The sequence below is a fragment of the Zonotrichia albicollis genome, chromosome 8 (assembly GCF_047830755.1).
Source record: "Zonotrichia albicollis isolate bZonAlb1 chromosome 8, bZonAlb1.hap1, whole genome shotgun sequence".
Classification (NCBI taxonomy): domain Eukaryota; kingdom Metazoa; phylum Chordata; class Aves; order Passeriformes; family Passerellidae; genus Zonotrichia; species Zonotrichia albicollis.
In genome coordinates this window covers 28,811,212-28,828,257 of record NC_133826.1, presented here as the reverse complement: position 1 = coordinate 28,828,257, position 17,046 = coordinate 28,811,212, and the positions used below count along the sequence as shown (strand labels likewise).

Below are 17,046 nucleotides of genomic sequence, written 5' to 3'. Positions count from 1 at the left end.
AGCCTGTTTTTTCCTGTTCCCGAGGAAGCGGCGATGACTGTGATGCTCAAGGACGAGCCTGGGCCTCCCACTCCTCCCTCCCTTAGCAGCACACACAAACTTACCTAAGCTCTCCTCTTCAGGGGCGCTGCCTGAGCAGCTTTTGGTTGGCTGGAGGCTGCGGTGATGCTGGGTCCCCCTCCCCTCTCCCGGCCCATATAAAGCGCGGCTCCGCTCCGCTGTCGCAGCCGCCAGCCCGGGACCGCGGGGCAGGTGGTGCCCGCATCCCCCTGCTGCAGCCCCCGGGAGGAGCCGATGAGTTGCTGGATGCCTGGGTGCCCAGCTCTCAGCATGTGCCGGGGCTTAGCCGCGCTGCCCATCACTTGCCTGGAAAGGTAAGGCGCTTTGGGAGGCAGAGGGGTCGCACCTGGACCAGCCTCTGCCGCCGCCGATGTGATGGTAGGGTAGAAACCGGGATGCACCAAGTGATTCCTTGCGGCTGAATCCCTTCTGCTCCCCCAGAGGGGAGCACGGAGGTGAAACCAGCGCAGGGAGAGAGAGAGGAGGATGGCCAGGGCTGTACAAACACACCAGGGCTCTGCCAACTTGCTCCGAGCTGACAGCAGCAGGAGTATTTTTGTCAACACCGCCGAACTGTTCAGTGACATGTTGCTCCTCCTGCCAAGCCCCCACGCTGCCGGCTTGACATTTAAACCCTGATTTTTTTGTATGGGCGCCTGGGGACGCCCGAGCGAGCCGCGGGCACGCAAATAGCAGCTGGGCCACAGCACCTCGGGGCCACCCTGGGGACAGGCAAGAGCCGCTTCTCCTGCCCTGCTGCTGCCGACACCTCTCTGCAGGGAGGTGCCTCCTCCGTGCTTTCGTCGCGGGGACAGGCAGGAGCATCCCAGCCTCTGGCACGGGAGCATCCCAGCCTCTGGTACAGGAGCATCCCAGCCTCTGGCACAGCAGCATCCCAGCCTCTGGCACGGGAGCATCCCAGCCTCTGGCACGGGAGCATCCCAGCCTCTGGCACGGGAGCATCCCAGCCTCTGGCACAGCAGCATCCCAGCCTCTGGCTCAGGAGCATCAGTGCTGCCTCCCAAAGCCATGGGGTAGGTGGATGGCTCTGGCCTGCCCACGACCTGCTGACAGGCTCCTGGGAACCCAGGGGCACCCCAAAAATCAGAGCAGGGGAGCAGCAGCAGGGGAATGCTCCCGCTGTGCCTAGAGGAAGGACATCGCTGTGTTTTTCCAGCGATTTAGGAGCAGCGGAGTGATGCTGGTAGAGTGGGGTGGGGAAAGGAACCAGGATCTCTCCGGGAGCTCGGGGGGTCTCCAGCACTCCAGCAGCTTTTACCTGCCCCAGAGGAAAGATCCGGCTTTATATTCCATGTGTCTCTGCCTGGGAAGCGAACAGGAGAAAACGGTCCCCCAGGCTTAATGCACGGTTGCCAGGGAGCAGGAAAAGCAAGGGGGGAGCGTTTATTTCACACACCAGAGAGCCAAGAAGTGGCTGAAGCCGGGGGCGAAGCAGGGGTGCAACCCCTGCAGGGGTGGGGGCAGCCGACTGATGGTCCAAAGATCCCATCGGACCCCTCCCTCCCTCCTTTCCAGAGCCAAGGATCTGAAGAGCCGCTTGGGCATCCTGCTTCACAAACCCGAGCTGGGACACAGGAGTGGGAGCTCCAGCAAGCTGCAGCTGGGCTCCAGGCGCAGGTAAGCCAAGCACAGCTCTGTGCCATTCCCGAGGGATGCTCCTGCCCATCTGCAGCACAGAGCACAGAGCACAGCTCCCCCTCCGTGTAGTCCCACCCAGGCGGGCCGGGAAGGCGGATCACTCCCCTGCTCCAGCGGCTATAAAACCCGGCAGGGAACGGATGCTGTGGCATTAGGCACAGAGAGCAGGGCCCGGGTGAGAGGCAGGGATCCCGCAGGGCTCCTGCCCTTCCTGGTGCCTCACACCAGCGCTGGGATCCCCGGGGAATGCAGGCGGCATTAAACACAGAACACTGAATATCAGTGCTGAGGGCAGGGGGTTTTCCTGCAGAGGAGACTCTGCTGGGCCAGCAGAAAAAGGCTCTTCTGAGCATCTCCTAAAGAACCTGCTGGACTCGTGTCAGCAGAAAAGGGCTTTTCTGAGCAGCCCCTAGAGAACCTGCAGGACTTTCATCGGCAGAACAGGGCTCTTTGAGCATCCCCTAAAGAACCTGCTGGACTTGTGTCGGCAGAAAAGGGCTTTTCTGAGCATCCCCTAGAGAACCTCCTGGCCAACAGCATGGAGATGAGGTCGGGTGAGCCATCAGGGAAGGTGAAAGAAAGGGAGGAGAGAGGAAAGAGAGCCCACAGGTAATGGATGTTGGTCCCTAGCTTTGGTTTCCTGCTGAATGCTGCTGTCTCCCAGCTGAAGTGCTCCCGTCCCTCACCGCTGGACAGAGAGCCTCACATCCTTTTTATCTTTTCCAGAAACTCCTCCCAAGAGGTGCTGGAATGGAGGGAGTCCTTTGACCAGCTCCTCAAGAGCAAAAGTGAGTAGCATCTTGTTTTCTTCTCTGGGTGAGAGCGTGTAGGACAAATGTACTCACAGTGAGCTGTATGACTGGAGTCAGTGTAGGATGCAATTTTGCCTCCTCCTCAAATGAGGTGTTTGAGAGTTTAGAAAGAGGTCTCTTTCCTGCCCAGATCTGAGGCATAGGGCTCGTTGCCTACCCTTTCCTCCTGGCTGGGTGTGTTTGGGGGGCAGAAGTGTTGTCTCACTGCTGCCCTGGGACAGGAGCACTGTCACGGGCATCCCCGGAGGAGCAGCCCACCAGGGGGAACATCATGACATTCCCAAAGCATCCCTTTCCCCACACTGGGGAGAAGGCAGTGTCTGCTCTGGGTGTCTGGTGGAAACAGCCGTGCAGCCACATCCCCTCAGGCTTGTTCAGACAACTGCACTGCTGCCCTCTGTCTGTCTGTCCTGTGCCTCCGGGGATGGCTCTTCCACAGGGAGCAGGAATTCGGCTGTTTGAGTGGATAACCTTGCCCTTTTCCTACTCTGGTATTAGCTGTGTGTCTGTGATGCACAGGGCTCCTGTGAGATGCTGTCTCCCCCTCCCTGTGCAGGCAGCTCCTCCAGACCCAGAGATGGGACCTCTCTTTTAGTCCCACACCTCATCCCCTCCTTACACTGGGCTCTGCACAATGGCAGCCTCCAAAAGCAGTTTTTACAATTTTTAAAAATTTTTTTACAATTTTACAATAGTTAGGATAACTCAAATTATGAGAGCCAAAACGAGATTGTTTGACTATAACAAGCCAAGACCTTGTAATTATCTCTTTACCTTTAAAAGCCAATTACCTTGATTGAGCTTTGCAAAATTCAAATGGCAGAAGTGCCGAATTTGAATCCAAAAGTAGCTGTCTACCTTAAAAGCTCTTCCCCAGCCAAATTTTAATCCTTTTAAGGTAGAAAAAAGTGGTTGTCTACCTTAAAAGATTTTCCCAAGCCAAAGTCCTTCCATAGCGCTAGTCTGGGGCCAATTGTATTTTTTTTCTGGTCTGCCTTTTGCAGCTTTCCCAAAGCCCTCTGATTTCATGGATTCCCACAATCATCCCCTCCTTCCACTGGGCTCTGCACAATGGCAGTCTCCAAAAACAGTTTTTACAATTTTTTACTATTGTTTTTACAATTTTACAATAGTTGGAGAGGATAACTCAAATTATGAGAGCCAAAATGAGATTGCTTGACTATAACAAGCCAAGACTTTGTAATTATCTATTTACCTTTAAAAACCGATTACCTTGAACTTTGCAAAATTCAAATGGCAGAAACACCAAATTTTAATCCAAAAGTAGCTGTCTGCCTTAAAAGATCTTCCCCAGCCAGACAAAGTCCTTCCACAGCCAAAATCTGGGGCCAACTGTATTTTTTTCCATCTCCCTCACTTGCTGTGATGGCTAATGAGCATCTCTAAGCTTTGTAACTTAATCCACCCTCCCAGCACAGCTTTGAAGTCCTTGCTGCAATTATTCTCCCATTCTCAGCATCTCATTCCCCCCAGATCTGGGCTGAGAAATCAGAACCAAGGCTCCTGCAGCGTTCCGATGCGTCAGTGCGCTTCTCCTTAGGTAGAATTAGCTCTTTCCCGAAGCTGTAAAGAAAATACTCTGAAACCTCATTACAGATAGGTCAGATAAATAAAACCAGAGGATTACTTGTCTGTGGGAAAGGATTTTATTGGAGTCCAGAGGCCAATTAGCGGTGTCTCAGAGGGTGGAATTTGCCCAGAAGGAAAGGAAATCTGTGGATGTCACGGTTTGAGCTCCCAGGGCAACGCTCCCCAGGCAGTGTCTGCTGCTGGTCCTCTTCCCGCGGCCCCCTTCCCATTAACTGCTCTTCTCTCCCCTCCATAGGTGGGGTAAATGCATTCCACACCTTCCTGAAGACTGAATTCAGCGAGGAGAACCTTGACTTCTGGCTGGCGTGCGAGGATTTCAAAAAGACCCGCTCGAAAACCAAGCTGGCCTCCAAAGCCAACAGGATCTTCGAGGAGTTTGTCCAAAATGAGGCACCCAGAGAGGTGAGATCATTTTCTGTCCCATGAAATAGGGTAGGAAAGGAATAAAATATCCTGGTGGGTTTTATGAAAGTGCTGTTGGGTCAGTGGGAAGGTGTGCTCTTGTTCATGATCTAACATTGTGTGGTCCATCACATAATGTTGGAACAGAAACTGAGTCTAACTGTGAAGTGTAGCAGGCACAGGGCCTGCAAGGCCTCCTTGGCAGTCAGTTGTTAAGATAAGAAATGCCTAGTCATGATTACTGGACCAAAAGAAGCCCCTCTTCCACCTTTGGACCCTTGTTCTCTCTCTGCAAGATGATAGGTCACTTTCACCTTGACCCTTACTATTGGACTGATTCCCAAAACCCCTATATCCTATAAAAACCCCTATTTCTGCCCAGTTTAAGAGGTGTCACTGAGACCCTTGGCAGAAGCTGCCAATAAAGACATCTCTGTGGAACCTCATACAGCCTTCTCCTCTCTCTCCCTGCATCTGCCAAAGGCACTTAGCAAGCAAAGAGCCGAAAATCACAATTGAGCTGAGAATCACTAAAGAGCTGATCTCATGGGGTGTTTGGGATGTTTGTGTCTCACCCCAGGATGCAGTGAGAGATGAGAATTTGACTCCACGTTCTCAGAAGGCTGATTTATTACTTTGTGATATTATATCATATTAAAAATGCTATACTAAAATTATACTAAAGAAAGATAAAAGAGACATCAGAAGGCTTAATAAGAATGATAATGAAAGCTCGTGACTGACTCCTCAGAGTTTCCGACACAGCGTGCTGAGATTGGTCATTAATTAAAAGCAATTCACATGGAACCAATCAAACATTCACCTCTTGGTAAACAATCTCCAGACCACATTCTAAAGCAATCAGATAATTATTGTTTTCATTGTTTTCTGAGGCTTTTTAGCTTCCCAGGAGAAGAAATCCTAGCAGAGGGATTTTTTCAGTAAATATGACAGTTACAATCTCACTTAAGAATTGAGCTTGCTAAAGTTGCCTGTGCTCCTGGAGCCTCCCTGAGGGGCCTGGACAGGTTGAGCTTAACTGGACTTCACTGTCTGGGACACCCATGGCAGCCAGGCCTGGGGAGACCCCAAAAACCCTGAAGGCACATTAGTGAAGGGATAGAAAGGTTTGTGAGCATTTTCATCTACATCTGAAGGCCAATTAAAACCAGGTTTTGTCCTCACATATAAGACGAGCTAATGTTTGTGGGCGATGCTGCCTTGCAGGTGAACATCGACCACGAAACCAGGGAGATCACCCGCAAGAACCTCTCGGGGGCCACCTCGGCCTGCTTCAACGAGGCGCAGGCCAAGACGCGCACGCTGATGGAGAAGGACTCCTACCCCCGCTTCCTGAAATCCGCCTCCTACCAGGACATGAGCAGGCAGGCCGCCAGCCGCGGCACCAGCAAGCGCTCACACACCTGACCTGAGCCAGGGGACGAGCCGGGGGGCCAGGAACAGGGTGGGACACGGATTGTGAGGGCTGAGGCCTGTGTGGCGGGGCTCCGGCTGAAGCTGTGGGGTTTTAGCAGGATCCCCAGCACCCTGAGCGCTTCAGGAGCTGCTGGACATGGCATTCCTCCCTTCCTGGGGGTGGGAGCCCTCACAGCTGGAGACCTTTGCCACTGCAAACATGGAAAGAAATGGGGTTTGAGCTGTGAGTGCACCTCAGCTCATTCAGAGAGGGGATTCCCCTGAGCACCCACAACCCAAGAGCTCCCACCTGCTCTCTGACCGGCGCAAGCAGCACAGGACCTGCCACTCCCTGCTCATAGGGAATGGCCAGGAGAAAAACCCTGAGACTACATGGCAATTTCAGCTGGAGCGATCCTGAGCCTGCCTTCTCCTGACCCCAAGATCCCCAGCACCCTGAGCGCTTCAGGAGCTGCCAGGCCACATTCCTCCCTCCCTTGGGGTGGGAGCCCTCACAGCTCAGCTGGAGACGTTTGCCACTGCAGACATGGAAAGAAATGGGGTTTGAGCTGCGAGCCCAGCTCAAACTCAGCTCATTCAGAGATGGGACTCCCCTGAGCACCCACAATCCAAGAGCTCCCACCTGCTCTCTGACTACCACAAGCAACACAGTACCTGCCACTCCTGCTCGCAGGGAATGGCCAGGATAAAAACCCTGAGACTTTGTGGCAATTTCCACTGGAGGAATCCTGAGCCTGCCTTCTCCTAACCCCAAGATCCTCCAGCTGTGTCCTATGCATGCTCTGCATCGAAGTTTCCACCTCCTTCCAGTGCAGTGACATTTTCATCCCTCGCTTGAGCTCCACGACCTTCAGATTGCACCTAATCTTAAGTCACGTGCGTGACGTTTTATCCCTGTTATTGTTATTTATTTCATCATTATTATTATTATTATTATTATTATTATTATTATAGCTATATTTATTAGAGCAGCACTGCTGAAAGCACACACGTGTATACCTTGCTCTGAGGAGCTTGTAAATTAAATTATTTTAGCTGTTGTAGCACTTAGCATGCCTCCCACCCTTTCTGTGTAATAATTTGAGAGGACCAGAGAGATTTGTAGCACAATTTTGGAGCAAGGTACACCAGTAGCAGCAGGGAGAGCTGCTAGAGAGTTTGGATGGCAGTGCAAGGATGCTTTGTAGGCCATGCTCTTCCCGCTCTTCCCTCTCTCCCCTTAAAGGTGTGGATGGCACCTCAGCAGCTTGTCCCAGGCAGGGAACAGAGAGGTCAAACAGGCACTTTGGTGAGCATCTCTATGGGAAACTTGATTTTCACACATGGGAGAGAAAAACCAGGGCTTTGCCTGGGTTTATAATTGGGCTTGGTGTTCCCTTGGATGGTGAAACCAGTCTGCAGCCACAGCACTTTACCAGAAACCCATGGAGTGAGCAAAACCATCCTGTGAATTCAGTGACTCAGGGGGTGGCATGACACATCACCAGCCCAGAGCTGGGGGCAGCTCTTCAGAAAGTCCCTCTCAGCAAGAATTTTGGGGTACTGGAGAGGTGAGGGTCCCACTTGGCAGCAATGGTGGGTGATGTGGAGCCTGTGCTGGGTCCTGGGGAATGTGCCAGCAGCACTCCTCCCTGCTGAGAGCTGCTTTCCAGGGCTCTGTTTATCCCCAGAGACCAAACCTGGAGATCCTTGTCCCACTGGAATTCACTCCTTGCCAAGGGAACTCTCTTTTTCCCCCCTGTCTCAGCACAGCATCCTTTGGGCTTTTCACAGCTGCTTGAGCAGAGCAAGGGACCAAAGACCAGTTTGGGGATGTTACTCTGAGTCCTCTTCCACCACCCCCATCCTGGTCCCACCTCTGAGCCTCTGGCTGTTGTCCTGGCTGTGTTTACAGGGAGATATCAGCTGCTTTCTTATTTATTATTTATTTTTACAACTGGAACCACCTTTGCTGTGTAACTGAAGCGAGTGATGCACAATGGTCTGTTCTCATTGCTGACATAATGTTGTCATTACAAAATAAAATGAAATAAAATGAAATAAAATGTAAACAGCAAAATATCCTGACAACATGGGCTGGGTTTTTATTTTTCTGGTTGTGGACTTTCGATTAAATTTTACATTCTAATTCTGGATGCTTTGCAAAGCTGCTTGTGTTGGGTGACTCAGGGGGCATTTCTAGTCACTTTAAAAGTGACAGTGTCAGGGGCAGAAGAGGAGGGGGGGAAGACTTTTGAGACATAAAGCTTTGTGGTATTTGGTTTATCAAAGAAACCTGAGTGATTCATAGAAAGCATGAAAGCAGAAGTGAAGCTTTGAATATATGAACTGCCAGGGTATTCAGTGCTGCTTATATTGCTCATCATTTCTGAGCCCTTTACAGGACTGCAGTTCCCAATATCTGCTCAGTATTAGTAAAAACACGAATGTCATAAAATTGAGAGGATGCTGGGAAAAAACCCTGCTTTTGGGTCACTGACATAAAAAATACTTGATTTTTGTCAGTAACACACCTGATGATTGAATCCATTGACAAGGGGGGAACTCTCTGGTATCAGAGGGGTTAAAAAAATATCTTATTCCTGTGCAGAGTGAGGTCTGAGCAGTCCCCTCAAATGCTCTGGGAGGGGAGGGGAAGTTTGCATGGAAAGAGCTTTCCATGGAAGCACCCAGGACTGGAGAGGTGCAGCCCAGTGCAGCTCGAAGAAGTGCTTGGAATAATAACCCAGCAAAAATATGGTTTTATTTCAGTTGCCTTCTTTCTATTTATTGCATGTTCTGGAAGCCAAAATTAACTGGCCTGCGTCAGCAGAGTGTGAGAGGGCTGGTGAGGAGGAGCTGGAATCCCAGGGAATAACTCAGAATGTGCATGTTCCAAGGTGTCACTAGGAGCATGTGGAAAATGCCAATCACTTGTTTTTAAAATTTTAGAAGTTTAAGAATTATAAAATGGTTGTAAAAATAGCAATATAATTAGAGTAATAATAATTTGGACAATTTGGATTAGGACAATATGAGACAACAGAATCAAAGAGTTACAGACAGGCTGGGTACCTTTTTCTGGGCAAAATAAACCCAAAAAAAGGATCCACGTTAGCAGAGGATTAACCCTTAAAAGCAACAGCCTATTGCATATTCATACACCTCATACATGATGCATAAATTCCATTCAAACACAGGATTCTGTCTGGTCAGTGTCAGCTTCTTCCTCTGAATCCTGACTGTGTCTTCAGGCTGAGGAGGCAGAAAGAAGTTAATTTCTGATAATGGAGCAATAAATTCCCTTTCTCTGAAAGATTGAGGTGTCCTGTGGCTGCTACCTCGCTGCGAGTCCTTTCTTTAGAAAAATCTTACGTAGCACAGTTTCTATTTTAACCTTATGTTATACCCTAAAACTATATTTAACACACTAATTAAGAAAATTAATACAGCATCACTTTCTAACACAACACATATAATATTCATTTGAATATTTAAAAAAAGCCAGTAATAAAACACGCATTTTTCACAAGCACCAGCCACCCCCTGCCAGTCAAATGCAGCAGAAGCTCCTGAGCCCTGTGACAGCCATGCAGGGGCCAAGGATCAGCAGGCACTGTAAAACACATGGACTCTGCTCCATCCCCACCCATCCAGAGGAAAGCAGCTTCCCCTCACCTCTCATTTCCTTTTAAATTAAGCATGGCCTTACAAGCCAGGTGATTCAGGATTATAGCAGTTTGCATCTCTGTCTGATCTTTGTCCGTGTCAAAGGGAAGAAATGAGCTGGAAAGCAGCCAGGAAATATTTAAATTACTTGTCAGGAAAGAGAGCAGTAAAGCAGACTAGAAGCAGCCAGAATCAAAAAATAATGTTGTTGTGGCCTTTTTTTTTTTTTTTTAACTGCAGCCTCTGAATGAAAAATATGAATACTCTGTCTTGCTCACCTTGAAGTTAATTTTAAACTGATTCTCCATTTAAAAGCCAATAAAATTAATTAAAAAGAAATTATGTATAAATAAATATAAGAAAATAAGAAAATAATTTTATAGTTATATTATTTAAAAATAAAACCAAGAAAATAAGAAAATAAATTTAAAAATAAATTATTTTAAAATAAAAATAAAAAAGGATTTAATAAAAATTAAATTATTAAAAAAGAAAATTTAAATTTAAATTTAAAAAAAGAAGCTATAAAAATATAGAATTAAAACCTTTTTGAGGTTTTTTAGAAGGAAATGTGAGGCTGTGCCCATTTTTGCTGCATCACGTATGGCCCAAGCTGAGCCTCAGCCTCGGCAGCTCTCAGACCTCACAGCTGATTCTGCACAATCCCATTTGCAGCCCAGTTTCCTCTGAGATGCTTCCCAAAGAGAAAACCCAGTCACTAAAAGCCAGCCTTGCCTCCAGCTGTGCCTGCTGCCAAAACCCAGTGGTCATACAGCAAAACCTTAAAGCCTCATGGGGGGATAAAAAAAAAAATCCCAACCCACAAAACCACATTTGAGACAGAGGAGCCAAAGCTTCCCTCCTGCAGCTGTGGTCACTCAAATAAAGCCAGGCTGAAGTTTCCCAGGGAGGAGGCTGCAAATTTGGAAACAGCTGAGGGGATTTGAGCTCCACCATGGGGCTGGCACTGCCCTGCCCCAGGCTGTGAACGTGAACTTGCTCCTGGGCCAGCTTTCCATGAGCCAGGATGGGGAGGGGTGGATTTATTTGGTGGAAAAAAGAAATTTAAAAAAAAAAAAAAAAAAAAAAAAAAAGCTGTTTCCCCGTGCCCTGGGAGCTGGAGCATTCCCACCAGCAGCTCAGGGGCTCCTGCAGCCAGAGGATTCCTGCTCCAGAGGGACCAGGCAGCTTTGGGGTGCTCTTAGGGCATGGATGGGGACGCAGGAGTGCACTAGGACAAGGGTTTAGGCTGGTGGATGTGCAGATATTTCAGTGTAGGAATTCTGAGCTTTTCATTTTCCATGGATACACACATGTGACAGCAGGCTGCATGTGTGTACATCTGTGATTTTTTTTCTCTTTATAAAGAAAGGCTGTGAAGGAACACTGTAAAATGTTTTCTGGATATGGTTTTGGAGGGAGCTCAGCTACATGTGTGTACATCCGTTATTTATTTACCTTTTTAAAGAAAGGCCTGCTGTAAGATGTTATCTGGGTATGTTTTTGGAGGGAGCTCAGCAGCAGAGGGCATGCACTGAGCCATTCCAAACACGCCAAACGCCTCTCCCATGTCCTGCAGAGCTCTGCCAGCCCCGGGGCAGGCAGCAGGGAGGGAGCAGCTGGATGCCATCCTCTGCAGCTCCCTCTGCAAGGCCTTTGCCTGAACGAGGTGCCAGCACTCACAGCTGAGCAGTGATGTGCTCCCCCTGCCCTGGGCAGGCAGCTGAATGCCAAGGCTGCCAATCCACCCCAGCTGCACTCAAGGATTTGTGCCCTTGGGCTGCCTCGGGAGCTAAGGAAGAATGAGAGGTGATTTTCAAGCTTTCTGCTGCTGCTGGGGTGCCCAGGGCAGTGCTGGGGTCTGCAGCCAATGTAGATTTGTAGAAAATTCTTGAGAGAATGCTCACATAGTGTGCGTCTGAATGCAAACCTTGAGATAAAAAATGCTGATTTAGAAATGCCAGGGAATAGCACAGACATTGTTAAGAGAGAAATGGAACTAGAAACAAGTTTTAAAGGATGGTTTTGTAAATAAGACTGGATACTTTGGAGAAATAGAGCTATGAAAGATGCATTGTAGTAGGACTTACAAAGGGTAATTTTAGGTGATTGACTTTAAGGCATTTACAGCATGGTAAAAATAGCAATATAATTAGAGTGATAATATTATTTTATATTAATATATATAATATATATAATATATATTATATATTATATATTATATATTATATATTATATATATAATTATATATTAGTATAAAAGAATATATTATATATATATTATATTAATTATATCTATTTATATAAATTATTGTACATTAATATATATATATAATCTATAAAAATATATATTAATATATAATAATATAATGCTCTAGTATAATAATATATTACTCTAATATATTACTCCTTGGAGACCCTAAAGCTGATAGGCCAAGAAATGCTTATAGTGTATTGTAATTAAGAAATAATTGGCTTCTGATTGTGATGGTGTGAATTACAACACCTGTATTGTCTCACCCTTCTCATGAGACTGAAAATGGAACAAACCTGCTTGGTGAGGCATTGTTGCCCTCACCTCTCCTTCCCTGCTGGCAAAAATTTCTTTTTTGGTGGCAATGAAGACTGAGCAGCAGTCCAAAAAACTAAAAAATGAAGTTTAAAAATGGTAAAAATGCTCCAGAAAAGGCATAGATATGGGGGATATGGTTCAGTGCTGGACTTGGCAGTGATGGATGATGGTTGGACTCAATGCCCTTGGAGGTCTTTCCAGACCTCAGTGGTTCTGTGAGAAGTGGCTGATGCTCCTCCATGGATAGCATCACCTGCCATCCTTCTGTGGATTATTTTCCAGGGTTGTGTTCCAGCACTGAGAGTCACATGAGCATGGCCAAGCACATAAACCCTGGGATATTCCCACTTGGAAATATAATAGGAAAGCACGTGAAGGGAACATGAAGAAAAAAAACCCTCATCCTACTATTCATAGCTCCTTTAAAAAATGATTTTGCCCTTGGCAGGCAGTTTTTGTTGCCACATTTTGCTCTGTGTCTATTTGTGGCTGCTGGGAGGACAAGGATTCTCGGGATATGTCCTCTCAGGGGAAGGGATGCAAAAATGGGTGTGAGTCCCTCAGAATGGAGGAGAAGGGAGATTTGCTTAGCTGTGCCCTTGATTTCCCTGCTGTCTGTGTCTCAGCAGCTCATCTCCTGAGTCCCTGGGTGCGTGGGGGCAAATAATGGCTCTGCAGATGTACAAATACAGCAGGAACTCCATAACCCAGAGACTACAGAATGGTGATGGTGGAGAGGAGCTCTGTTATTCCTTGGAGAGCCTTTCATTCCCTGGAAACTGCCTGTTGCAGGGACTCAGAGCTCAAACTTATGGCTCTGTGAAAAACAGTTTGGATCAGGAAACCACTGGCAGCAAACCCTTCTTCCCTGGATGCAGGCACAGGACACTCCTGCCACAGCCCTGCTGGTTGCAAACACCTCATTCTCACCACCAGGTTTGGATTCCTACCATCCTAGGGATTTTCATCTTGCCACTATAAGATAATAAATGACTTTAATTAAATCAGCAAGCTGAAGAAGGCTCTTGCACTTGGGTGGGTGGGTGGGCGATGTGATGTTATTATACTGGCTTATTTTTTATGCATTTTGGCGCTTTTTTTGATGTCTTTACTGGCTTTGAAGCTGAGATGTGCCCTTGCTCTGGTTGTTTATCTGTTTTGCAGCCTGCAAATGGGTATTTGAACACCAGCAGCTGCAGCCACAGCCCTGGTCCAACTGGGAGAGATTCTTGCTGTGAATTAAAAATGAGATGCAGAGAGGCGTGGGACAGACTGGAGATTGCCCCTGAGCTTTCACAGTCTCTGTCCCTCTGGGGCTGTGTCAAGGCCTCCTGTGGCAGCACAAACTCTGCAGAATTCCATGCAGAGACCGTGGGATGTTCCCAGAGCCTGTGGTTGCTGTGGGAAGCAGGATGCCCATTGAGGTACAGGGATGGGACTCCTGCAGAGGCAGAGTTTGGTGAGAGCTGGTGTGGAGATGTGAGCAAGGGAGTGGGATATCCACAGAAAACACACACAGGGCTGCACCCTGAGATGGGACCTCTCTTTTAGTCCCACACATCATCCCCTCCTTCCACTGGGCTCTGCACAATGGCAGTCTCCAAAAACAGTTTTTACAATTATAGAGATGATAACTCAAATTATAATGAGAGCCAAAACGAGATTGCTGACTATAACAAGCCAAAGACCTTATAATTATCTATTTGCCTTTAAAAAAATATTATTTTAAAAAATATTACCTTGGATGAGCTTTGCAAAATTCAAATGGCAGAAATGCCAAATTTTAGAGTTATCTACTCTAAAAGCTCTTCCCCAGCCAAACAAAATCCACCCTGCATCCACCCCACCCCTTTTCAGGGCTTTTCCCTGCCCTTGTGCCTGTATCAGGCCATGTCTCGGTGTCCAAATGCAGATTCCCAGTTTGTGCATGTGGAAAGTCAGGGATGATTTGATGGATACAATTCCAGCCCCATTTCAGATGCAAGCTGCGTCCTGCTGCTGGCACAGTGCAGTGGAGGTGCCTGGGGGAGCTGCACAGGCTCTGCTGAGCTCATCTCACCTCACAGGGCAGTGAAGGATGTGGGAACCCAGGGCACCACAGGGAATATTTCTCCGTCTGCTCTGAGGTGCCCTGACCCCCAGGGCAGCACTGACTTTGACCCTCATCCATGGAGAAAGTTTTCTAAACTCCAGAATAGACTACAATCCACCAAGGTGTAAAGTAGATTGTAGAGAGTAGTGCAGGTGTATCACTTGTTGAGAAACTGAGGTTTTGGGATTTTTAGTATGTTGTGGATGGAAGCAAGATGGAGGGCACAGGGTGGCATCCTGGGTTTCTTCTTCATGGGTTTGGGTGGCATTTTGCAATTGGGCAGAAAAGTCCACATCAGGGGCTCTTTGGCATCAGTTATTGGGTTAAAAGGGAAATAATCTAGGTGTCAGTTCTTAATGGGATAGTTTAGTCTTAAAAGACCTTGTAACAAGAGATTGTTGGCCATTTTGTGCCTTCTAATGAAAAGCTGCCCAACTCACAGTAGTGAGACTGTTTTACTGATAAGAAATAAAAAACACTTGAGTCCAAATATGAAATACTATCTCAAGTGCCTTCAACCAAGACACAGAGAAACCCACAACTGGTACCACCACAAAGGAAACTGGGTGGGACATCCCCAGAGCCTGGGCTCCTCCTGTGTGTTTCCTGCACAGGCATTCCAGGCAGATAAGGAGGGCCTGGAGGAGCAGGCTGGGTGTTTACACAGAGCTGCCTACCAGGGGCAGGGTGCCAGGGTGATGCCAGGGAGGAACCCACACATCTGCAGCTCAGCAGATGTGGAATTTAGCTGGGTGGAATTTAGCAGCATTCCCTCACGTGGATGGATTTGCCAAAAAAGGTGAGTGTGAAAAACGCCAATCACTTGTTTTTAAAATTTTAAAAGTTTAAGAATTATAAAATGGTTATAAAAATAGCAATATAATTAGAATAATAACAATTTGGACAATTTGGATTAGGACAATATGAGACAATAGAAACAAAGAGTTACAGACAGTCCAGGTACCTCTTTCTGGGCAAAATAAGCCCAAAAAAGGACCCACCTTAACAGAGGATTAACCCTTAAAAGCAACAGCCTGTTGCATATTCATACACCTCATACGCGATGCATTAATTCCATTCAAACACAGGATTCTGTCTGGTCAGTGCCACCTTCTTCCTCTGAATCCTGACAGTGTTTTCAGGGCTGAGCGAGGCAGGAAGAAGTTCATTTCTCCTGATAATGGAGCAATAAATTCTCTTTCTCTGAAAGATTCAGGTGTCCTGTGGCTGCTATCTTAGTGTGAGTCCTTTCTTTAAAAAAATATCTTACATATCACAGTTTCTATTTTAACCTTGTGTTATAACATAAAACTGTATTTAACATATATGAACCTAAAAAAAAAAAAAGTTACTTTCCTGCATGCGCCTCCCCCAGAACCCCAGCATCCTCCTGGCCAGGCCAGCACATATCTGGGAACACCTTGGTGGCTGTGTCATTGTGGGTAGGGCTGGGTGATACATGGGGACATGCAGGCATGGTCAAAAGTCAGTGGGGCGGGGATAGAAATATTTAAACATTTCCTGGAGTGCAGGTCTTGTGACTCTGCTGCTCGGAGGAAGAGGAAGGTGCTCAGCCCCTCTCTTCCTCCTCCCCAGGGTTCTGCTGTCCTGACAGAGGTGAGGAACTTGAGCCCCACTGTGACCAGAGGATGCTGTGCTGCTTTTCTGGCCAGGAAAGTAACTTTTTTGGTTTTTTCAATGTGTGGCAAAAGGTATAGAAATTAATACAAGGAAATGAAATGCATTAAAATCAATGCAATACTGTGTTTATTTCTTGAAATTCAAGAAACAAACACAGTTTATTTATTTCCTGTTGACAAGGGAAATAAACCATCCAAAACCCAATCTTTGGCTTTCCTGAGGGTAAATTCATGTAAATTTATACTTTGCTGTTATACCTTAAGACTTCTCTGTCCCTTTCCTGATTTGCTTAGGTAATTTATTTCCATTTCATGCTTGTCAGGCAGTAACTCCTGAAAGTGCTGATCAGAAAATGGGTATTGGAGCCCCACTTTTTCTAGATATCAGATAGATAAAGGCAAGTTAAGTCCTTCCTGATCAATCTCCTAACATGGTGAAAAGCTTAGGAGAGGCTTCCTGTCAGGAGAGGTCTCCTCTTGGCCTGTAGAAGCAGGAGGGATTAAGGACTTCTGTCTCACTGCAGGTATTGGATCAGGGGCAGTCAGGACTGTGTGTGGTTGCCATCCAAAACTGAAGGGGAATGTCCATCTCCACCTACCACTGATGGCTTATCAGGTAACCTGGGATGAGTCTGAGGTGATATTTACAGCAAAAGCAGCAGGGACACCTGTGGGAGAGGGGCTGGAGGGAATGTGCTTTTCCCTGAGTTAAATCCTCATCAGCCTCTACCTGGATAAACAGGAACCAAGTTAAAGAGAGCTGCACTCACAAGAACACCTTGTGCTAAAGCTCAGTGAAAACCATCCTGACCTTGACTAATGGGCTTTATTCTCTCATAAAATACTCTCCTCGAATTAAAAAGAGGGGGGGAAATGTAGTCAGCACAGCAAATTCTCCAAGTCAGAAAGTCTCTAACTGGGAATTCTTATACTGATGTTCTTCCCTCTCTGAAATCATAGGAAAATGTGTGCAGGAGGGGCTGGATTTGAAATGGGTTGGATGAAAGGCATGCCAGTTTTCTTGAATACAGGAAAATTCAAAATTAGAGGATTAGAGGAGAAGCAGGGGTGAAATCCATGTGTGTGGCAGCATGTGGGTATTGCTGAAGGAGT

At 47.2% G+C, this 17,046-nt stretch overlaps 1 protein-coding gene across 2 annotated transcripts; it reads left to right on the top strand.

Moving 5' to 3' along the window:
* The first annotated feature begins 205 nt into the window (after positions 1-205).
* On the top strand, positions 206-8,051 carry RGS16 (regulator of G protein signaling 16). 2 transcript variants are annotated; one of them, XM_074546419.1, is made up of 7 exons: positions 206-374; positions 1,597-1,698; positions 2,030-2,101; positions 2,257-2,328; positions 2,446-2,507; positions 4,378-4,544; positions 5,772-8,051. In XM_074546419.1, the coding sequence occupies exons 1-7, from the start codon at positions 295-297 to the stop codon at positions 5,970-5,972; spliced, it is 756 nt and encodes a 251-aa protein (XP_074402520.1). In that variant the 5' UTR covers positions 206-294; the 3' UTR covers positions 5,973-8,051. The 2 variants fall into 2 exon arrangements, with proteins under 2 accessions (XP_074402520.1, XP_005492301.1); XM_005492244.4 differs by lacking the exons at positions 2,030-2,101; positions 2,257-2,328 and having other exon boundaries at positions 208-374.
* Positions 8,052-17,046: the final 8,995 nt, after the last annotated feature.